Source organism: Myxine glutinosa, chromosome 1 (assembly GCF_964187855.1).
Source record: "Myxine glutinosa chromosome 1, kmMyxGlut1.1, whole genome shotgun sequence".
NCBI classification, from domain to species: domain Eukaryota; kingdom Metazoa; phylum Chordata; class Myxini; order Myxiniformes; family Myxinidae; genus Myxine; species Myxine glutinosa.
Genome location: NC_136261.1, coordinates 204,316,203 through 204,340,623, shown reverse-complemented (window position 1 = coordinate 204,340,623; position 24,421 = coordinate 204,316,203). Strand labels below are relative to the sequence as shown.

At 45.9% G+C, this 24,421-nt stretch overlaps 1 protein-coding gene across 6 annotated transcripts in view; it reads right to left on the bottom strand.

Moving 5' to 3' along the window:
* DCAF8 (DDB1 and CUL4 associated factor 8) overlaps nucleotides 1-24,116 on the bottom strand; it is a 68,132-nt gene extending 44,016 nt beyond the window's left edge. The window contains exons 1-6 of one of the 6 annotated variants that reach the window (XM_078782582.1): nucleotides 23,974-24,090; nucleotides 23,708-23,829; nucleotides 19,102-19,150; nucleotides 16,752-18,784; nucleotides 16,505-16,645; nucleotides 2,839-2,933 (exon numbers count right to left, since the gene is read on the bottom strand). In XM_078782582.1, the coding sequence (XP_078638708.1) occupies nucleotides 2,839-2,933; nucleotides 16,505-16,645; nucleotides 16,752-18,784; nucleotides 19,102-19,147 (2,315 nt within the window). In that variant the 5' untranslated portion in view covers nucleotides 19,148-19,150; nucleotides 23,708-23,829; nucleotides 23,974-24,090. Of the gene's footprint in view, nucleotides 1-2,838; nucleotides 2,934-16,504; nucleotides 16,646-16,751; nucleotides 18,785-19,101; nucleotides 19,151-23,214; nucleotides 23,353-23,703 lie in introns of those variants that run through there. The other 5 variants (XM_068125685.2, XM_068125678.2, XM_068125684.2 and 2 more) reach the window with 5 other exon arrangements.
* Between the last annotated feature and the right edge of the window lie 305 nt (nucleotides 24,117-24,421).

The window sequence follows — 24,421 nt, the reverse complement described above, 5'->3', positions numbered from 1 at the left end:
GATTCGTCATGTACAGAAACATACAAAAAGACACTTCATTCAGGTTTCTGCATTGACTATTCATAAAGATATGACAATTGACAGATATTTCGAATCGGCCGGCGGCCATTTTGGATTTTTCCACTTTATGAGCTTCTCGGAAAAAATCCTGCTTGGTACAATATCTAAAATCAATTAGTAGGCCCTTAACATCATATATGCCAATTTTGGTGCTTTTACCACAAAACCCACAATCCTTATGGATATTTACACAAATCTGCCCCACTACAATGTTGATTGCATATATACAAAGTTTCATCAAAGCAACATTTCAAAATGTGCCCATAATTGCATTTTTGGGTAACTGACCTTTTGACCAGGCCCCAGAGGCGGGGGCAAAAATGACATTGCTCTCGCATCTTTTTGCCCCGTGGTGTTCATAACTACCACGATTGACAAATTTATGCACAACCGTTTTGGAGAAATAGGTGATGGCAGGATGGATCGATTGATTACAACATCCCCGTTTTTTTCTTTTAAAAAGTATGGGAATAATAATGGTTTTAGAGATTGTCATGCAATAAAAGTATGTAAGGTATAGAATCCAGGAGAAAAGTCAAATTATAAGTATGTGTCCATATACAGTCACGTGAAAAAGTAAGTACACCCCATGTAAAGTTTTGACTTTTTCAACATATTTCAACATACAGCTATTTGATCTTCATTTCAACAATATTGATAGATAAAGGTGATATAATATAACAAATATCATGAAACATTTACATTTTGTAGTCCATTGTATAATTTAAATAAACATAAATGCAAATTTCGCATGTGGAAAAAGTAAGTACACCCCTACATTTATCACCACTTCAAATACCTAAAATTAGAATCAGGTGCACCAGCTCAGGTGCAAATGATTAGAACATCGTTAGAGAGGATCTTGGAGGAACCTGTCTTATTTAAACCTCAGACATTTAGTTTGGTTTGCTCTTTGTTGAGTCTGGGAAGACCTTCAGAAAGAAGGTTATAGATGCCTACGAGTCTGGGAAGGGATTTAAAAAGATCTCCAAACAATTTGAAATCAATCATTCGACTGTCCGGAAGATCATCTACAAGTGGAGAAAATTCCAAACAACTGCCAGCTTGTTCAGGCGAGGCCGCCCCAGCAAGTTCAGCCCGAGAGCAGACCGCAAGATGCTGAAAGAAGTCTCCAATAACCCCAGAATGTCATCATGGGACCTACATGTAGCTCTTGCCACTGTTGATGTCAAAGTGCACGAGTCTACCATTAGAAAGAGGCTGCACAAATTTGATCTACATGGGAGGTGTGCCAGGAGGAAACCTTTGCTGTCCAGAAAGAACATCAGGGCAAGACTGCAGTTTGCCAATGAACACCGAGGCAAAGACCAGCACTTCTGGAACAATGTGCTCTGGACAGATGAGTCAAAGGTAGAGCTATTTGGCCACAGTACCAGAAGACATGTTTGGCGAAAACCAAAGACAGCATTTGACCACAATAACCTGATACCAACTGTAAAGCATGGTGGTGGAAATATTATGGTTTGGGGCAGCTTTGCTGCATCAGGGCCTGGGCAGCTCACCATCATAGAATCCACTATGAATTCTTCATTGTACCAGAGGGTGCTTGAGGATAATGTGAGGCCATATGTCGGAAAGTTGAAGCTCAACCGAAGGTGGACCTTGCAACATGACAATGACCCGAAACATACCAGTAAATCCACCAAGGAATGGCTGAAAAGAAAGAAATGGAGTGTTCTGGAATGGCCAAGTCAACGCCCGGATCGAAATCCCATGGAGATGTTGTGGGGGGATTTGAAACGAGCTGTGCATGCAAGAAACCCCTCAAACATCGCACAGCTGAAAGAATTCTGCATGGAGGAGTGGGCAAAAATTTCTCCCAGTCGATGTCAGAGACTGGTGGACAGTTATAAGAAACGCCTACTTGAGGTTGTTTCTGCCAAAGGGGGCAATACCACCTATTAGAGCCAAGGGTGTACTTACTTTTTCCACATGAGAAATTTGCATTTATGTTTATTTAAATTATACAATGGACTACAAAATGTAAATGTTTCATGATATTTGTTTTATTATATCACCTTTATCTATCAATATTGTTGAAATGAAGATCAAATAGCTGTATGTTGAAATATGTTGAAAAAGTCAAAACTTTACATGGGGTGTACTTACTTTTTCACGTGACTATGTAAGGTCGAATAACATGTAAATCAGATATAGTGTATTTTGATTCCAAACTATGGCGTTTTGAAACACAGCAGGCAGCCATTCCTAATGGAAGGCCAGAATGTGATATTCTTTCAATAAGGGAATAGTGGTGTACACTTGGCTTCTGAAATGTGAGTGAAAGGGCAATTGTGCAAATACCCACCTCTCCCCACTGCAACACCTGACTACTATTAAATCCCACTACAATACAGAAATATCAAGAAGTATTGCATATTTGATAATAAAGCAAGGGGTTCACTGACAATTTGGGTTGGGCTGCTTTAGCATTCTCACCCGGACTAATGGCTCGGAACTCAGGTTCAAATCAAATTTACTATTCCGTACATATTTGTCAATCCCATTGACAATACCGTTGTCCATGATACCCATTACTATTCCGTCCATGAATGTCCTTGTAACATTAAAGTACACAGATGTTTACCAATGTCTTTCCTACACATTACTTGCATGCCAGTTCCACTCTGACTGCCATCCATTTCTCCATCCATCACATTCCAAAATCCAAAGCTATCCTCTACAATCTTTTCAGAATTTTCTTCAACCCACAATCCCCTTCCTTCTTTTCCATCTCGACTCCCCTACTCCCTCTACCTTGATGGTTTGTCCTGTCTCAGATCCAGCCCATACACCTGTCCATCCTCCCCAGCAGAGACAAAACAGCATGGAGAGTCTGGATAGAGCGCCAACTACGATAAACAATAAACAAATAAAACATCAATCGGCATAAAAAATAATCATTAGATACAGAATGCTTTTAATGAAGCAAATTTGTGAAAACAAGATAAATTATACAAACCATTCAATAAATTTAGTTCTCATGGGTAACATGGATGTGTGGAACGAACACACACACACACACACACACACACACACACACACACACACACACACACACACACACACACACACACACACACACACACACACACACACACACACACACACACACACACACACACACAGTAATAAATAACGAACCATGCTTCATACGTAGCTCCATAATAAAGAGAAGCTTTATGATTATAGGCAAGCATCACGACCTCCTGCTAGATATTAATTGAAGGTTTTATGACCACAGTTTACAATTATAGAAATTATAATTTTGCCGCTCCAGCTGCACTACACCCCTGCTGTACACATTATCTCAGGTCGCTTACCTGCAGTATTCACAAGGCTGCACTTATTATCGAATATATTCATTTATGGATGCTTTCCGATGGTTCTGTGATTTTTTTATTCCCAGTGTATCGGCTTCGATGTCCGTCGGCATGCAGAAGTTCAGCTTTGTACGTCACCCGGAAGGTACGGAACATTAAAATCAGCCAATGAGTCAGTTAGTCTGAGTGGCTAGAATAAGCTTTATATATTACATATTGTTGTGGTTTTTGAAATAAAGGCAACCCCCCTTTAGTTAGTTGCACCACAACATGTAGCCTTGCTTAGTTCAGTTATTTCTTATTAAATGTGAAGTATAGTCTCCTTCCCAGTGTTGGTATGCATTGAGACAGGTAAGTAAGGGTAGGCCTCATTGGGCCTGGAATTCTATGTGCTGGGCCTAGAACAAGTCGAGGAGGCCCGAGGGAGGAGCCGGAGGGAGTGGCTGGCAAGCAGCAAACAGCCAATGGGGCTAAAGGAGAGTGGCCAGCAGCAAGCGGCCAATGGGGAACTAAGGGGAGTAACTGATGGGGGGCTATCACGACACGTGACCCCCGGTGGCCAGTGGAGGCCCTTGGAACATTCTAGTGGGGCTCCGGGGGGATATAAGGCCCGCCCCCAGACCACAGAGCTCTAGCTCTCTCTCTGCCCCCGAGCTCAAGAAGCTCTCAGCGCTCTGCCCAGATATCTGCGTTCTGCCCCCGCACTCTGCTGCCCCGTTTTCCCTGGCTCTGGTCTCCTGTCTTGCCCTCACTCTTTTGAGATAAACGCTCTCGCAGGACGATCTCTCGCGTGGCCCTATGCTCTAACGATCTCTCCCTGCCTGGGCTCCCTGCACGTGCGCTTCACCTCTGACTTCGGGACACGCTGTGCAGATTCCGGTGCATGCACGACTGGAGGCCGACGTCCCTGCCGCGAACATCCTCGAGGGACACGCCCAACGAGCCGTCCGGGGCGCGCTGCACCAAGCGGCCACGCTTTTAGCGCGTCTTCTTCCTCCGTTTCTCCGCGTGAGTCAGAAGGCCCTTGTCTGGGTATTAAGTAAGAACGGTTAAGTTTCTATCCTGTGTCTCTTCTCTCTGGCCATTGTACAATTGTGTAATAAACCTGTGTTTTGCTTCCAACTTGGCTGTTTACGTCTCTTCCCCATTGGCCTCGCATTGCACGAGATAAAACCGCTCGATCGGGTTCCTAATAATTAATGGCACGAGTCACGTGACACACAAACCGCTTGGGCGTATCAACCCAGCGTGACTTGTGTGAGGTTCAGCCCCCGTCCTCGTGGTGGCGTGTGTATCGAAGGTACTCGGGTATTTGACCGGAAACCCTTCCACGCGCTCGCTGCGGGGTTGGCGGCTGGAATTGCTTTGCAATCCGCCCCCCACGAGTGTAAGGTGGGTAGCGGCCTCGTGGACTCGAAGCTCGAGGGGGAGAAGGGTTAACCCCCCCTTAGTACGTCACGCACCACAACATGTAGCCTTGCTGTAGTTCAGTTATTTCTTAGTAAATGTAAGCGTAGTCTCCTTTCCTGTGTTAGTTTTGCGTTGAGCAGGCCAGTGAGTAGGCCTCAATTGGGCTAGGATGCCATGTGCTCGGCCTGGAACAAGTCTGGCAAAGCCGAAGGAAGGAGCTGCAGGGGGAGTGGCCGGTAAGTGGCGAGCCGCCAATCAGAGCTCAAGGGGAATGGCTCACCACGGCCACAAGAGGAGGGGCATAGAACATTCGGGTAAGGCCGGGGCGGGGCCATAAAACCCTGCCCCGGGTCCCCCGCCTCAGTCGAGAATCAGTCAGAATCGGGGAGAGTCAGAGCGAGTTGGAGTCAGAATCAACAGAACGCGTCAGTCGCCCAGCCCCTGAACGAGTCGGAGTGCTTGAATCGAGTTGCTTGTTATAGCCTCGCTGTACACGAACATTCCCCGTGCCCTGTGCCCTGCGCTCTGCGGCTGTATTAATCGCGTGGGGTGGAGACAAACCATCCCGGAGCCACCTACGCCGACGATCCTCCTACCTGGGCTCCCTGCATACGTGCCGTGACCGCCAGAGGACCACGCCCGGCGAGCTGTCCGGGAGCGACCGACGGCAAGGCGCGTTTGGCACGCGAACTTCCTTCCTTCTTTTTCCCCGCGTGAGTGAGTGGGCCCTTTGTCTGGGGATAAGTTAAGACTGCTTAAGTGCCTGCTCTGTGTCTCTTCGCCCTGTACATAGTAAATAAACCATGTTCTTCCTCTTATTTGATCGTTCCCGTCCTTTCACTATTGGCTTAGCATCGCACGAACAAAACCGCTCGAATCGGGTTCAATAAAAGGTAACAGCACGAGTCACGTGATACGCAAACCGCTCGGCGTATTCGATTAGCGTGGCTTGTGCGAGGTCCGGTCCCCATTTCCGTGGCAGCGTGGGTACCAAAGGTACATGCGGCGTCGACCCGATACCTTTTTCCACACTCGCTGCGGGAGTGGCGACTCGGCCTCGTGGACACGAAGACCCGAGGGGGAAAAGGGGTTTAACCCCCCCCCCCCCCCCCCTCTGTACGTCGACGGGCTTCGGGAGATCCGCAACAATATATACACACACATAGTCTTGGAAATAGCTATTGAAACAAACAGGATATGCACAAATAATGTCCGATTACAACAGAGAGATGTGCAGTGCCTTCAGACACACATAGTCTTGGAAATAGCTATTGAAACAAACAGGATATGCACAAATAATGTCTGATTACAACAGAGAGATGTCCAGTGCCTTCAGAAAGTATTCACACCTGTTGATTTTTCACATTTCGTTGTTACAGCCTGAATTAAAAACGGATTAAATTGAGATTTTTTTGTCTCTGATCAAAACATAATATCTCAAAATGGTAAAGTGGAAGTTTTTGTATAATTTTTTTACAAAATTATTAAAAATTAAAAGCTGAAATGTCTCGAGTCAATAAGTACTCAACCCCTTTGCTGTGACACTCCAAATTGAGCTCAGGTGCATCCAATTTCCTTTGATCATCGTTGAGATGTCTCAACAACATGGAGTCCAGCTTTGGCGAATTCAATTGATTGGACATGATTTAGAATGAAACACACCTTTCCATATAAGGTCCCACAGTTGACAGTGCATGTCAGAGCAGAAACTCTACCATGAAGTCCAAGGAACTGTCCGTAGAACTCCGAGACATAATTGTGAGGAGGAATAGACCTGTGGAAGGGTATAAACAATTTCAAGAGTGTTGAAAGTTCCCAAGACCACAATGAGCTCCATCAGGAAATGGAAAGAATGTGGAGCTACCCAGACTCTTCCTATAGCTGGCTGTCTGACCAAACTGAGCAACTGGGCAAGAAGGACCTTGGTCACTGAGGTGAACAAGAACCCAATGACCACTCTGACAGAACTACAGAGTTCCTTGGCTAATGAGAGAACCTGCCGGAAGGACAAGTCTCCACAGAACATCACAAATCTAGGCTTTATTGGGAGAGTGGCCAGATGGAAGCCACTCCTGAGAAAAAGGCACATGACAGCACGCCTGGAATTTGCAAAAAGTCATGTAAAAACTGAGAGCATGAGGAAAACTTCCGTGGTCTACAACAAACAACAACATGCATTTTAAGGCCATTTTCCCTGCGAGAGCGGGGGTTAGCCTTGCGGTCCCCATGACAATCTTCTCCATTTTGCCCTATTTTCTGCATCTCCCCTTGTTAACCCCCTTGCCCGCATTTCTTCTTCCATCATCTTCAGCCAAGTCTTTCTCGGTCTTCCCCGTCCTCTACTTCCTTCTACATTCATTTCCATCACTCTTCTCAACCAGTCACTTTCATCCTTCCTCAACACATGACCAAACCATCTCAACCTGTTCCTCCTCACAGCATCAATCACAGGCTCTATTCCCATCATCTTTCGCAATTCATCATTTGTCTTCCTCTCTCTCAACGATACTCCACACATCCACCGAACCATTCGCATTTCCACCCTTTCCAGCCTTTGTTGCCGCTCTACGTTCATTACCCATGTCTCGCACCCATAAATCATAACACTTCTCACACATGCAGCATACACCTTTCCCTTCAGCTTCAACGACACTCCCCTCCTCATCAGCACACCACTCAGTTCCCGAAACTTCTTCATTGCACATCTCACTTTAGCAACCGTGGTCTGATGAGACGAAAATTGAACTATTTGGCCTGAATGTAAAGCTCTACATCTGGTGGGAACAGAGCACAGTTGTTGTTGCTCTTTAATGGCCACTATTATCCCACCGTGTGGGGTCGGCCGGGGGAAGCTTGGCCCAAGTATTTCAGGAACCTGCCAGGCCAGGCATGACATTCGCCGAGTTAGGGCAGGAATTTTGAATTCAGCCATGGTGCCGGCGATACTCGCCTAATCTTTGCGGAGGACACCATGGGATCTTTAACGTCTGCCAACCCATGCTGGCAGACGGGACTTCCGGTTTAACGTCCATCCAAGGGACGGCACACGCATTGATGAATCACCCTGCCTGTGAAACATGGGTATGACAGTTTAGAGCTTGGACGGGATTCAAACTCAGGCTAGACAGGTTAGAGGTGAGAATGCATACCTCTAGCCTATCCTTTCAGCCCAAACCAAGCACAGCTCATCACTGATCTAACAATGTCCCTACCTTGGAGCATAGTGGTGGCAGCATTATGCTAGCGATGCTTTTCAGCAGGAGGAACTGGGAGGCTTGTAAGGACAGATGGGAACAATGAATGGAGCCAAATACAGGCAAATCCTTGAGGAGAACTTGCTTCAGAGTGCAAAAGACCTTCGACTGTGGCGAAGATTTACGTTCCAACAGGACAATGACCCGAAGCATGCCGCCAAAGCAACACTGGAATGGCTTCAGAACAATAATTTGAAAGTCCTTGATTGGCCCAGCCAAAGCCCAGACTTGAATCCAATTGATAATATGTGGAAAGAGTTGAAGATTGCTGTTCACCGACGCTCCCCATCCATCTCGACAGAGCTTGAGCAAATCTGCAAAGAATAATGTGAGAAACTCCCCAAATCCAGATGCCCAAAGCTGATAGACATACCTAAGAAAACTAAAAGCTGCAATAGCTGCCAAAGGCATTTCAACAAAGTATTGCTTCAGGGAGTTCAATACTTATATAAATTAGATATTTCTGTATTTCATCTTTAATTATTTCATAAAAATTTCTTTTTAAAAACTAGAACAGCACACTTCGACATCACGACGTCGCCCACATTATTCCATCATTACACATACTTGTACCACATTTGACTTCGATCCCATCAGCCGTTCTCAGGTTATCGCGGTAATTAAATAATTTTTACTTTACATGACGTCTGACCTTTGACATGTTGACCCCAAAATCTGACTTCAGGTTAACATCATAATACATACTTGTATCAAGTTTGATTTAAAACCCTTCAGCTGTTCTAAAGTTATCACATTATAAATGAAATGACCTCTGACCTTTGACCTCTTGATGCCATAATGCAATCAGTTCGTCTTTGCATTACATGTATTGATACTACGTTTGTTCAAATTCCCATTACTGGTTCACAAGTTGGCCCGGTAACAGAATTTTTACTTTACATGACCTCTAACCTTTGACCTGTTTACCCCAAAATCTAATCAGGTCATCATTCCATCATTATGCATACCTATGATACCAAGTTTGACTTGGATCCCTTCAGACATTCTCATGTTAGCACGGTAAAGAAAACCTATCCCGGGCAGGCGGACGGACGGACAGCCAGACGGGCAACCGGAAAAATAATTGTTTGCGGAGGCATGAAAGTTCCACTTTGACATTATTGCGTATTACGTGTAGATCAGTGACAATAAAAAAATCTCAATTTAATCCATTTCTAATTCCAACTGCAACACAACAAAATGTGAAAAAGTCAAGGGGTGTAAATACTTTCTGATGGCACTGTCCACTACATAATGCAATATTATACAGAAAATACAAAAAAAAAATGAATATGTTGTGCAATGCATTCGTATTTCGTGTGGGAGCGTTGAACTTTCTTTGAAACATGACAGCTTGTCTTTAAGCTCCCATCTGATACAGTTAACAATGTAGGACTGTGGATGTTGTTCCAAATGTCCTGTAGCACTTCTCACAATTCATCCAAAGTGTGTGGGTGTTGTTTGATTTTCTCAATTTCCCGATACAGCAAGTCGACAATTTACATCGTGGATGCGTTCCTAAAAAACCGATGCTATACGAAACAACATTATTCGGATACGATTTTCCCATGTACAGTGCTATATTGGGGGGATGCGTTGTGGACGAAACTTGGTGGACAGGTTGGGTTTCCACCCTTCTCTGTTTGTGAGTAGGATATCGCAATAGGTTGTGGACGGATTCAGCCGAAATTTGGTGGATATGTTGGGTGTGTTGAAAAGGACGAACCAATTTGATTTTGGTGAAGATCCGTATCCGGATGCTAGAATTTTAAAACGATTTCAGTGATTCTTCAACATTGAGAGACGGGGCAAAAAACGATATATAGATGATATTTTTAAAAGTTGCGGACGGAATCGGACAAAACTTGGTGGAGAGGTTGGGTGTGTAATAAGGAAGAATTGGTTCAATTTTGGTGAAGATTCAAATCTGGATCTGGATCAGAGAATTTTAAAAGTGATTCTTCACCAATGAGTGATAGGGCTAAAACCGATATGTAGTACGATATTTTTTTTAAAGTTATGGACGGATTTGGACGAAACTTGGTGGAGAGGTTGGGTGTGTGACAAGGACCAATCAATTCGATTTTGGTGAAGATCTGAATATGAATTTGGATACGAATAGTATTTAATTTTGTTATGTTATTCTTCACCATTGAGAAAGTGGGTGAAAAGCGATATATGTATATAACATGATATTTTAAAAAGTTATGGACGAGTAGTGACTAAACTTGGGGGATGAGTTGGTTAGGTGACAAGAACAAGCCGATTAGATTTTGGTTAAGGTCCGAATCCAGATCCGGCCTATCAGTGGGATAGAAAACAAACTATTCAGCCTGACAGAGGTATGCGCTCTACCGAATGCCATTCTAATTTTGCAGGCATCAATGAGCAGATTCATGTTTAATTGCTCACTCAATTGGCAAACGATTTCTGCAGTTGTATTTTAAATGAATAATTATACAATTTATTTCAGAATAAATCACACTTTTTTCATTCATACAATTGAATGTCTTTAACCTTAGATACGTCAATTCTGAGTATGAATCGAGGCCTGAACTTCCGTGAAAAAATTGTCGACGAATACACCGAAAAATACCCTCGTTATTTTGTGTTGTAAATAGTGAAGTGATTTTTTAGAAACAAGACCGAAAGTCTAATAGCAGCGTAGCCAGCCGGGCTTGTTTGATACTTTAGTTGAAGATAGACGTAATTACTGAGCATGACACAAAACTGCCGCTACTTTAATATATAGAAGATATATTTTCACCTCTCGTAACTTTGCAGTCACTACGAAGGGATTGGTGTTACGATTACATTTATTATAATATTAACGTTACGTTATCATTGTGACAAAAAGAATACTATATAAAAAAAAACCGAGGTTAATTCCTTACTTCCGCGGTTGCGCCACTTATCATCGATTCTGAACCATACACCACTCCAATCCATTAACTTTCCATTCACGACATTGGGATTAAAGTGTTATGGTCATATTTACTATATTATTAATATTACTAGTGGGGTCGCCCGTGGGAATCCCACGGGCATGGACGTGTGTGACATTTGGACATCTTGATTTCAATGCTGCACATTAAATTTTACAAAATTGTTACTGGCAAATCATCAGATCCAGAAATGGTGCAATGAACACAATTTATTTATTTCAGATAATATGTGATTCCTCACTCCTCTCCACCTGACACTCTCCTCTCTCCAATCCCACTCCTCCTCACACTCCCCTCCAATACCTCCTCACACTCCCCTCCAATACCGCCTCACACTCCTCTCCAATCCCTCACACTCCTCTCCAATCCCTCACACTCCTCTCCAATCCCTCACACTCCTCTCCAATCCCTCACACTCCTCTCCAATCCCTCACACTCCTCTCCAATCCCTCACACTCCTCTCCAATCCCTCACACTCCCCTCCAATCGCCCCTCCCCAATCGCCCCTCCCTCGCCCCTCCCTCGCTCCTCTCCAATCGCCCCTCCCTCGCTCCTCTCAAATCGCCCCTCCCTCGCTCCTCTCCAATCGCCCCTCCCTCGCTCCTCTCCAATCGCCCCTCCCTCGCTCCTCTCAAATCGCCCCTCCCTCGCTCCTCTCCAATCGCCCCTCCCTCGCTCCTCTCCAATCGCCCCTCCCTCGCTCCTCTCCAATCGCCCCTCCCTCGCTCCTCTCCAATCGCCCCTCCCTCGCTCCTCTCCAATCGCCCCTCCCTCGCTCCTCTCCAATCGCCCCTCCCTCGCTCCTCTCCAATCGCCCCTCCCTCGCTCCTCTCCAATCGCCCCTCCCTCGCTCCTCTCCAATCGCCCCCCTCGCTCCTCTCCAATCGCCCCTCCCTCGCTCCTCTCCAATCGCCCCTCCCTCGCTCCTCTCCAATCGCCCCTCGCTCCTCTCCAAACGCCCCTCGCTCCTCTCCAATCGCCCCTCGCTCCTCTCCAATCGCCCCTCTCCAATTGCCCCTCGCTCCTCTCCAATTACCCCTCGCCCCTCTCCCCTCTCCAACCCCTCGCCCCTCTCCAACCCCGAACTCCTCTCCAACCCCGAACTCCTCTCCAACCCCGAACTCCTCTCCAACCCCGAACTCCTCTCCAACCCCGAACTCCTCTCCAACCCCGAACTCCTCTCCAACCCCGAACTCCTCTCCAACCCCTCGCTGGAATGAATGCTAGTTTAAACAGGATTACCTTTACTTCCATATCATAATGATGAATGAAATAATAACGAAGAAATATCTGTCGGCAATTTTCCATCTGTGGCGATACGTGAACGAAGCTATGCCCCTCTCTCCACATTATTGTGACGACGGATAAATTAAATATTTAATCGTGACAATTGTCATCAAATTGAAAAGTCTGCCACGAATTTTTAATATATCTCGCCATTTTCCCGTCTGTTATTTTAGGCGGTGTATGACCGACCGTGCCGCGATTTTTAAAAAATATATCTCGGCAATTTCCCGTGTGTGCGTGAATGTTCTCAATTATTTCTGACACCGACTCTAAAACCATCGATAAAAATAAAATCAGATGGTGAATTTGAGATAAAATTGTGAGGGTGACTCAATGAATGGGCTTTATTTTACAGGCCTTTGAGAAATCATTTCGTTCTATAAACGGAAACTTTCATGGGATTCTCTTCCCGTTTTTTTTTCAACCGAGTCTAAAACGATGTTAGCGACTGTTAAAAATGAAATGATATATCGAATTTGAGTTGAAATAAACCTGTGTGAGAGAGAAAGACAGCACGGGCCTAACTAAACAGGCCTCAAAGCTATTCGAGTTAATAAAATGGTGGATATTTGTTTACATGAAGCCTCTCCAAGAATGGGTGGAGCTACTCTGCAAACGGAGTAAGCCACACCCCGGACAGACAGACAGACAGAATCACCGTAGCCTATTATAATATATTATTACGAAAACGATACTACTGAAAGGATACACTACTGTATGAAGAAACATGGGCTCAATTTGTCCAAAGGTGAGGCATAAAGCCTAAGGCCTATACGTACCGTATTGTTGGAAGAGACGTACTATTGGAAGAGAACGTCTATGCTTTCGATATTTGATGGTCATTTTAACAATCGGTTTGTTTGTGTTTTACACTGAATGAAAAACGTAAAGGTAGAGCATGGTGATTGTGATATATGACAGGTTCGACGATATGTTCGGCCTGACCGAAATTGGAATCAAAATGCCGGTGTGCGGAGTCAGCCGCCGTAACGCCGTAATTACATCAGCCGTAATCACATCACCCTGTCATGATGACATCAGAACTGGCTCAGACCCAGATCCAGACAGCAGAACTGGCTCAGAGGTAATAATTTTACATCATTCTTAAAGATAAATACATATTTTGATGCATTCAAAGTGTGTTGTGCAAACAAATATGTTTTTGGAAAGTTCACTGAGACAAGCAAGCTTCCATTTTTGCCAAACATCACTTCCTCCTTTCTTAACCCACTCTCATTATTATTGGCTTGGCAGGTATTTCTACTGCAAAACCAAAAGGTAAACATAAAAAAGTAAACAGTCGTGCATGAACAACAAATGTTTACTCAATGCAGCTCTATTGCAAAATGCTATTTTTCAAAGCAACCTCAAAGCATGCGCAGGCTTACTTGCAAAAATGCAACTTGCCTGGCAAATTTATTTCCCACATTTCCATCCTTCAAGATGTTGAAACGGAATCCCACGACTGCAGGTTGCCTACTGCCCTCCCAAACCACACCCATCATTCCTGTCTGACTTCTCTTACTTTCTGACCCAGCTCTGTTCCTTCTCCCCCTCAATCCTCCTCCTCGGTGATTTCAATACCACATGGACTCCACAATAACCACTGACTTCAGTGATTTACTCACCTGCTTTAACCTCACTCAACATGTCAACTTTCCTACCCATAACCGTGGTCACATTCTGGACCTTGTCTGCTCTACTGGACTAATTTTGCACCATCTCTCTAGCTCCGACCTCACCCTCTCTGACCACTTAGCCATCACTATGACCATCAACATCCCCACCCCAGCACCAAGGCATTATCGCATTATCAACTTCCGCAAGCTAAACTCTCTTTCACCTACCTCATTCTCATCCACCCTCTCTGAAAAAATGTCCACTTCTCCCTTCGTTGACCTCCACACCCCCTCTGACCTCTGACACCTTCTGACTACTACAACCACACTCTCTCCTTCTGCCTCGACCAGCTTGCGCCTATAAAAACCAAAACAGTTTCTTTCACCCATTCTGCTCCCTGGTTTACCCCTGAACTCCGCCTGGTGAAAACTCGTGCTTGCCAACTTGAAAGACTCCGCAATAAAACAGGTCTCACAATTCACTCCCAAGCCTACAAGGACCACCTGCAGCACTACAAAGATGCCCGCTCCCGCACCCGCTCCGCCTACTACTCTCAAATTATCCACTCTGGCTCCGGAAACCCAAAAGCACTCTACAATAAACAAACTCCTCAGCCCCCTGGACACCACCACCCAGTCATTCACAGTAGACAACAGCATCTCCTTCCTTTCATTCTTCCAAAGCAAAATTGACAACATCTACAACAGCTTAACCACCACCGCACCTGCTCCCCCTCAAACCACCTGCCCCCCCACCCCCTTATCCTGCCAACCCCTGTCTCAGTTCTCCCCAGTCTCCCCTTCTGACCTCTCTGAACTCCTCATAGGAATGAAAACTGCCACCTGCACTCTGGACTCCATCCCCTCCAGCTTTGTCAAGGCCTCCCTTCCTGCTCTCTCTCCACTTATCACTGCAACAATAAACTCCTCCCTGTCTACAGGCATCGTCCCACCATTCCTCAAAATTGCTGCTGTTATCCCCATTCTGAAAAAACCTGGACTCAACCCTGACAACCTAAATAACTTCAGACCCATCTCCAACCTACCCTTTCTGTCAAAAGTTTTGGAACGCGCTGTAGCCACTCAACTCAAACATCACCTCTCTGCCAATAACCTGTATGAAACATTCCAATCCGGATTCCGCACCAACCACAGTACTGAAACTGCTCTCCTCAAGATCACCAACGACCTTCTCCTCTCCTCTGACGCTGGCAACCTCAACATTCTCATCCTCCTCGACCTCAGCGCCGCCTTTGACACCATCAATCACACCATCCTCCTCACCCGACTTGAAACCACCTTGAACATTACCGGCACTGCCCTCTCTTGGATGAAATCTTACCTCTCTGACAGACGCCAGTTCATCTCCATCAATAACTGCAAATCCCCCACTGCTCCCCTCCCCCAAGGTATCCCCCAAGGTTCAGTTCTCGGCCCCCTCCTCTTCATCCTGTACCTGTCCCCCCTTGGTCACTTAATCCGCCGTCATGGTCTCCAATTCCACTGCTTCGCCGATGACATCCAACTTTTCATCTCCACCAAGTCCATCTCCACCGCCACCCACTCTATCCTGACAAACTGCATCACTGAAATAAAATCCTGGCTTCAAATCAACTTCCTCAAACTTAACTATGATAAATCTGAAATAATCATCATTGGCCCAAAAACGCTCGCCAAATCCACCCATAACTTCGCCCTCAACGTTGACGGTTTCCCAGTATCCACCTCCCCTCACATCCGGAATCTTGGCATCATCTTTGACCAAACCCTCTCCTTCCACAAATACACTAAACAAATCACAAAGACAGCCTTCTTTCACCTGAAAAACATCGCCCGTCTCCGTCCATTCCTCTCCTCCACGACTGCAGAAACCCTCATCCACGCCTTGACCACCTCCCGTCTGGACTACTGCAACAGCCTCCTCTGATGGTTCACCCTCAATAATCATCAATAAACTCCAATACATTCAGAACTCCGCTGCCCGTCTACTCACCCATTCCCGGACCCGTGACCACATCACCCCCGTCCTTTATAAGCTTCACTGGCTCCCCATCCCCCAGAGAATCCAGTAAAAAATCCAGTACAAAATCCTCCTCTTGACCTACAAAGCCCTCCATAACCTGGCCCCATCCTACCTGACTGACCTCCTCTCCAGACACTCCCACCCACAACCTCCGCTCTGCTGGTGCCAACCTCCTGTCCCCTCCCCCGTCCCCCCCCCATCCAGACCAAATTCAGAACCTGGGGGGACAGGGCCTTCTCCATTGCTGCTCCCACCCTCTGGAACTCACTACCTCACACCATCAGAGACTCCTCCTCACTCACCACATTCAAAACATCACTCAAGACCCACCTGTTCAACACTGCATTGAACATTTAACCCACAGCATTTAACCCCTGACTATCTCTTCTCCTTCTCCTTCTCCTTCCTTTTGCTTTGATTATTTACCTATTTATTTTTGTCTTTTGCACTTGTTTTTTGTACTCTGTCAAAGCGTCTTTGGGCTTCTTGAAAAGCGCTATATAAAATAAATGTATTATTATTATTATTACCATCTTACAGCAAAAATCAACAGCAGCCTGACCTTGTGTGCCGCGCCACGGTGCTGAACGAGGCGGCGGGTTGGAGGAGGACCGCCAGCAGTTGACAAGTGACCAGCACGGACCTGGCCATCTCTTGCACAAGTCACTATTGTAGAGTCTCCAGGGGGAGGCAGGAACTTGGTCTGAGTGAAAAAAAGGCATCTTTATCAACAAAGATTAATTTTTAAATCCTGTTTGAGTAAAAAAAAAAGTATAGGTTGTGTAGTGTGGTGTAACAATTGAACATACCTGAAATACATTAGCTCGATGCTTGCTGTCATAACGAAGTAAGGTCCGAGAACGTGACCAATCCCATAGGATAACAGAAAGGTCATCCCCACCAGAAACTAGTCGCTGGCCACTGGCATCCCAGCCAAGTGCATTGACACAACCACTATGCCCCTCCAGATGGGAAGTCAGAACAAGGCGGCTGGCAAAAGAGCGGGAAGACAGTGCTGCATGTCTGAAGGGAGCTGCTGTTGCTGCTGGACATGTCCAACAGGATCGAAGCCTTGTTCTATACCTCATCCTGTGAATGGATTGTACATTTACTTCCTGTTGCAAATCGGGCTGTTTTTGTGACCTTGATTCTGTCTCGATCCTTGTCTTCGATTCTGCCTCAGACCCCAGTTTCATCAGCAAATCTGACTTCATATCATGGGCCAAAATTGGTTGTGGCTCAATGCATGGAGGCAGCCTAGGCTCAGAAATAAAAGGAGGAACCAATTTCGACCCAGACTCGAGAACAGACTCATACTCAGCCCCATAATTAGGAACAGAGTTTGAGCCAGACCCTGGAGCTGGCTCCGATCCAGATCCAGAAACCGGCTCCGACCCAGATCCGGACCCGGGAACCGGCTCCGACCCAGATCCGGACCCGGGAACCGGCTCCGACTCAGATCCGGACCCGGGAACCGGCTCCGACCCAGATCCGGGAACCGGCTCCGACCCAGATCGGGACCCGGGAACCGGCTCCGACCCGGGAACCGGCTCCGACCCAGATCCAAATCCGGGAACCGGCTCCGGCCCAGATACGGACCCGGGAACCGGCTCCGACCCAGATACGGACCCAGGAACCGGCTCTGACCCAGATACGGACCCGGGAACCGGCTCCGACCCAGATACGGACCCGGGAACCGGCTCCGACCCAGATACGGACCCGGGAACCGGCTCCGACCCAGATACGGACCCGGGAACCGGCTCCGACCCAGATGCGGACCCGGGAACCGGCTCCGACCCAGATCTAGACAGCAGAGACACCTCAGGCTCAGACCAAGATCCAGACAGCGAAGACGGCTCAGACTCAGATCCAGACAGCGGAACTGGCTCAGATCCAGACAGCGGAACTGGCTCAGACCCAGACAGCGGAACCGGCTCGGACCCAGACAGCGGAACCGGCTCGAACCCAGATCCAGACAGCAGAACTGGCTCAGACCCAGATCCAGACAGCAGAACTGGCTCAGACCCAGATTCAGACAGCGGAACCAGCTCAGGCTCAGATACAAACCGTGGAACTGGCTCTAAAACAGACAAAGACCCCGGACCTTGCTCTGACCCAGACCCCGGACCTTGCTCTGACCCAGACCCCGGACCTAGCTCTGAACCAGACCTAAACACCGGAACGAAATATATGCTTTGCTCAGATTCTACCCCCAACATCGACTCTTGTTCTGAACATGATGCTGGCTGATTTTCTCTATTGTGTGGAGGTGACAACTCAAACCGAAACTTCGCCCATAATCTCAAATCTCGTCCTGGCCCTGCAACTTCTCGGAGACGAAGAGCAGGCACAACACACCAACTTGGAATTGACAACGGTTGCAGTTCTGAAGTGAGCCACTGATCAAGATTTAAATCTCCATTATTTCTCACCAAAGAAATGCTATCATCATCGTCGTCACTATGATGATGACGACGACGAAATCGAGCAGATACACGATGGTGCCAACTCGCTACTCTTCTTCTGCTTCTCCTTCTTTGTCCTACATCTCTCTCTTTCACTCTTTCCTCTGCCAAAGCTTCAGCTCTTGGTTCCTCTCTTTCTCCGTTTTCATCTCGTTTCACTTCTTCATCTGGCTCTTGATCTTCATCATCCTCTTCCTCTGCAGTCTCCCACTCATCATCTACCGTTTCACCATCTCTTCCGAACACTGTTCCTTCCGCCCCTTCTCTCTTTGCTTCAACTTCTTTCTCTCCAGCTAATTCTAAAAATCCTCTTTCTTCAGATTTTCCATCATCTACCGTTCCCTGGTCATCTTCATCTCGTTCAACATCATCTGAATCTGCAAATACATATTCCATCATGCTCAAGTTTTCATCAAAAAGTCAAATGTTTGACCTAGAGTCCTCACATCCACAAAGTCACATGTTTATCCAATGTTGATTTGCTACCCATAATATCCATGTGCATTGTGCAAGCTCAGGAACATGCTTTGCAGAAGCCACAGTGATGTGTGTATATATATATATATATATATATATATATATATATATATATATATATATATATATATATATATATATATATATATATATATACACACATGATTTGTTTTGTATTGCGATCAAGCCAGTGTCTGCCTTTTGACTACCTCCTTACCATTGTTTAATGTGTTGAGACTATTCTCCAATCCATCACCCGACATCACCTGTCAGTATTAAAATGAAAATTACTCACATAATCTCTTTCAAGATGCACGTCTGCACCTTTTTGGCTTTAGGCCACAGATAACACATTGATCAACGATTTTAGTAACAAAAATAGTCGAAAAAAATTACACATTTCATAAACAGGAGGAAGACAAACCACAAAAAAGTTATTTTTACAAACCATAAACAGCAAATATTTACCCTCGTCACATGCTACTCACGGCTATACATTGTCAAGTAGTGAGCGTTGCTATCTAATATGTGTAGTCGTGAGATAACCAAACATTTACCCTAGTCACATGTTACCCATGGCTATACATTGTCGAGTAGTGAGCATTGCTATCTAATATGTGTAGTCGTGATATAACCAAATATTTACCCTCGTCACATGTTAGGCTACTCACAGCTATACATTGTCGAGTAGTGAGCATTGCCATCTAATATGTGTAGTCGTGATATAACCAAATATTTACCCTCGTCACATGTTAGGCTACTCACAGCTATACATTGTCGAGTAGTGAGCATTGCCATCTAATATGTGTAGTCGTGATATAACCAAATATTTACCCTAGTCACATGTTACTCACAGCTATACATTGTCGAGCAGTGAGCGCTACATTATGTGTAGTCATGATATAACCAAATATTTACCCTAGTCACATGTTACTCACGGCTTGGTGTCCTGTTTTCTGAGGAGTTTGTAGACAGTGTGGTGAGTGTGACTAGAGTGAGTGATAAGTTGATGATGGTGAAAATGATGATTGGAAAGCTCTTGGTGAACATCTTCTCGGGATATTTTCCACAGGTTGGTCGGAGCGATGAAGAGAAGGACAAGTTCTGGTGTGCTATAGAGAAGCTGATGGAAAACGTGAAAGATGAGGAAGTTGTTGTGGTCGGAGGAGACCTAAATGGACATGTGGGAAGGAGTATGGACGGTTTTGAGGGAGTTCATGGGGGTTACGGATATGGTGTGAGAAATGGAGAAGGTGAAAGGATTTTGGAGTTTGCTGATGGAGCTGATTTGTTGATTTGTAATACTCAGTTCCAGAAAGAGGATAATAAGCTTGTTACATACACGTCAGATGGGTCGACGACAACCGTTGACTACCTGCTGGTGCGTAGGCGAGATAGGGGGCACCTCCGGGACACAAAGGTGATCCCTGGGGAGGAGGCTGTTTCACAGCACCACTTGGTTGTCTGCGACATAAGGGTGAAAGGTGCGAGGAGAGCTCGGCGGGTGAAGTACCAACCAAGAATGAAGGTGTGGAGGTTGACAGAGGTGACAGTGAGGGAGGCATTCAAAGAGAGGCTGAGTATGGTGGAGGATGATGTGGTTGAGCTTGAAAGTGGTTGGATGTCAATGCAAGATAGTCTGTTGGGAGCCGTTGGTGAGGTATGTGGATGGACAAAAGGACCACCGAGGCACTCGGAAACATGGTGGTGGGATGATGAAGTTGGAAAGAAGATTGACGAGAAGAGGAAGAAGTTCAAGGAGTGGCAGAAGGCGAAGGGTATGGGAGCAGAAAAGGCAGAGCATGAAAGTTATAAGGCAGCCAAGAAGGCTGCAAAGAAAGAGGTAGCAAAGGCGCAGGAGGCATGTAGGAAAATGTTCGGAGAATGCTTGGATTCGGAAGAGGGTTAGAGAGCGGTATTCAGGATTGCAAAGCAGATAGCGAAAGAGAGGTGTGATGTGATGGGGTTGAGTTGCTTGAAGGATGAAGTGGGACAAATCGTTGTGGACCCAGATGGAATTAAAGGAAGATGGAAGAGATATATGGAAATACTGTTGAATGCAGAGAATGAATGGGATGGCAACATAGAGAGTAACCCAGTTTTAGGACCGGCAGAGAAGATAATCGAGAAGGAAGTTGAGGAAGCGACAAAAGCAATGAAGAGTAGAAAAGCGGGAGGGCCGACGGGAGTTGTGGGAGATATGTTGAAGGCAGAGGGAAATTGGGGTGTGAAGAGAATGACAGAGATCTGTAATCTGGTGGTGAAAGAAGGCCGCATTCCAGTGGATTGGGAACTGAGTACCCTCGTCCCTCTATACAAGGGGAAAGGTGACCCTCTGGACTGTGGCTCGTATCGAGCGATAAAGTTATTGGAGCATGGAATGAAGGTATTGGAAAGGGTGTTGGAGAGGAGGATAAGGAAGAAAGTGAAGATTGACGAAATGCAGTTTGGATTTATGCCAGGAAGAGGAACGACAGACGCGCTTTTTATTGTGAGGCAGTTGCAGGAGAAGTACATGGAGAAGAGGAAGAAGTTCTTTCTTGGGTTCGTTGATCTGGAGAAAGCATTCTATAGGGTTCCACGTGAAGTAGTGACATGGGCATTGAGGAAGTTGGGAGTGGAGGAATGGTTGATCAGAGTAGTGATGGCAATGTACAAAAGAGCGCGCACAGCTGTAAGGACGAAGGACGGGAACAGTGGTGAGTTTGACGTGAAGGTGGGAGTGCATCAGGGGTCGGTACTAAGTCCACTACTATTTGTAGCTGTGATGGAGGTGCTGGCTCAGAACGTAAAGGAGGGTTTACCGTGGGAGTTGTTGTATGCAGATGATCTGGTGTTGATTGCAGAAAGTATGGATGGACTGAAGGAAAAGATGAACAAGTAGAAGGAATGTTTGGAGACAAAAGGTCTGAAGGTGAATATCAGAAAAACGAAGGTGATGGCAAGTGGTAAAGCATGTGGTGAGGTGGAAAGAACTGGGAAGTGGCCGTGTGCTGTGTGCAGGAAGGGTGTCGGAGTGAACTCCATTCAATGTACAATGTGCGCTGAGTGGGTTCATCAAAAATGTAATGGTCTGAGAGGGTCATTAACCAGTGTGGCAGCTACATTCAAATGGAAGGTGTGCACAGAGGGAGCTGCAGATGGAGGAAATGTTGAGTTGGATCTTGGAGACGGCGTGAAGCTGGAAGGTGTGAAAACATTTTGTTACCTAGGAGACATGGTGAATGGAGAAGGTGGATCAGATTCGGCAACGGTTGCTCGAGTGAGATGTGCATGGAAGAAGTTTCGGGAACTGAGTGGTGTGCTGATGAGGAGGGGAGTGTCGTTGAAGCTGAAGGGAAAGGTGTATGCTGCATGTGTGAGAAGTGTTATGATTTATGGGAGCGAGACATGGGTAATGAACGTAGAGCAACAACGAAGGCTGGAAAGGGTGGAAATGCGAATGGTTCGGTGGATGTGCGGAGTATCGTTGAGAGAGAGGAAGACAAATGATGAATTGTGAAAGATGATGGTAATAGAGCCTGTGATGGATGCTGTGAAGAGAAACAGGTTGAGATGGTTTGGTCGTGTGTTGAGGAAGGATGAAAGTGACTGGTTGAAAAGAGTGATGGAAATGAATGTAGAAGGAAGTAGAGGACGGGGAAGACCGAGAAAGACTTGGCTGAAGATGGTGGAAGAAGAAATGCGGGCAAGGGGGTTAACAAGGAAGGATGCAAAAAATAGGGCAAAATGGAGAAGATTGTCATGGGGACCGCAAGGCTAACCCCCGCTCTAGCAGGGAAAATGGCCGTAAAATGCCTGTTGTTGTTGTTGTCACATGTTACTCACAGCTATACATTGTCGAGTCGTGAGCATTGCTATCTAACATGTGTAGTCGTGATATAACCAAATATTTACCCTAGTCACATGTTACTCACGGCTGTACATTGCCGAGCAGTGAGCGCTGCATTGTGTTTAGTCATGATTTCTGCTCATTATGTACAATTTACTCACAATATATTCCCAACAGCTCTTCATGCCTTTTAACTGCCAGCGTTGACAATCAAGCTTTCCATTTGTGAGATATTCTCGTGGGTTTATTGCCTCATGACCGATCATGGATGGCTGCATGATCTTCATAACATGACCAACACTTTATTTAGAGCCTCAATTACACCTCCAGCCGCAGCCCCTCATCATCTCAGCACAACAAAACGACCATCGCCCACCAGGCCGAAAGCAACATTCCATGACAGCAAGACCCCTAAAGGCAGTTTAAAACAACAACAACAACATAATCTCACCCTGCAACCTGCTTCTCACATCATAAACTAAATGATCCTCTTAATACCTCGTCGAGCATGGCAATGGGACAACCCCCACCTCCCTTATGTGGCCACGTAAAACTTCACCTCGATCGCAGGTTAGATCACCTTCCCCTTATCCCACCGGTGGAACGAAGGTGCCCTTCTTCTTCTTCTTCACAAACCACAACATTTCCACTACTCGCACCCTGACGGACACGACTCAGAACATATGAGACTTTGGTATCACCTTCAGAGGAGTTGCTGGAATACAAACCTGTGGGGTTTAGCAATGTGTACTTTGTTCTGTTTTTATACAGTATATATAGGTATTTAAGTACAAGTATTCCAATTCCGTCCCCATGGACTACGAGCCACGAAAGGGGGAACGGATTATGCCTTTAATTGCATTTAACTTTAATCAAGTGTAGGTAACGATCCCCAGCACCTTCCGCCGTCTGCTTTCCATCCATCCATCACCGTTACAGTTACCACAGAAGGTCGTTATGTACAATTTAAACCCAAGAGAAGCACACCAACCGGACAGCTGAACAGGAAGGACAGGATACCGAGCAGGCCTCAACCAGACTCGGAGGACGCCATCTTGCGGTATTCAGGACGCTTCCACAGCACTTTCCTCAGATCGCATTCAAGTTTTCCTTCTTTAAAAACAAATTTCCCAATCGTTTCGTGTTCACAACGTGTGGTTTTACCACATATTCGTATTAATGGACGATCGAAGACGAGTAAAACACAAGGTAAATTCAATTTTGCTCGGTAAAGTCGTTTAAAAAGCGGAAACATACGGTAGTGTGGTCAATGCTCAGCAGATACTACACAGGGAAAAACGACTTGATTTGGCTTCATAAAGAAGGCGTGCTCTACGATGCAACACCGCCAGCGCCACTGCGCATCACCAAGGCGATTATTTATATTATTACTTTTTCTTATTTACATGTAATATACGTCCCACATCGCAAAAATCACAACCACTAAACGAAAATGGAAATTTCCAAAACAGTTAAAAGAAAATAATTTACCTCAAAAATCGATCTCAAAATTTTTTATCTCAAAAAACAACAACATCTACTGTACTGCCGCTAATAACATCGCTTGAACCGACAGGACGTGACCAAAATCTGAAAAAGCGCTCGAGAACAAGTCACGTGAGTGCAGTTCACTGTTGTCTTCGCTGGCAGGATGGCCGAGACTGTAGCTCTGCATACTCTGCTTCTGAACTATCTAGCCTGAGAC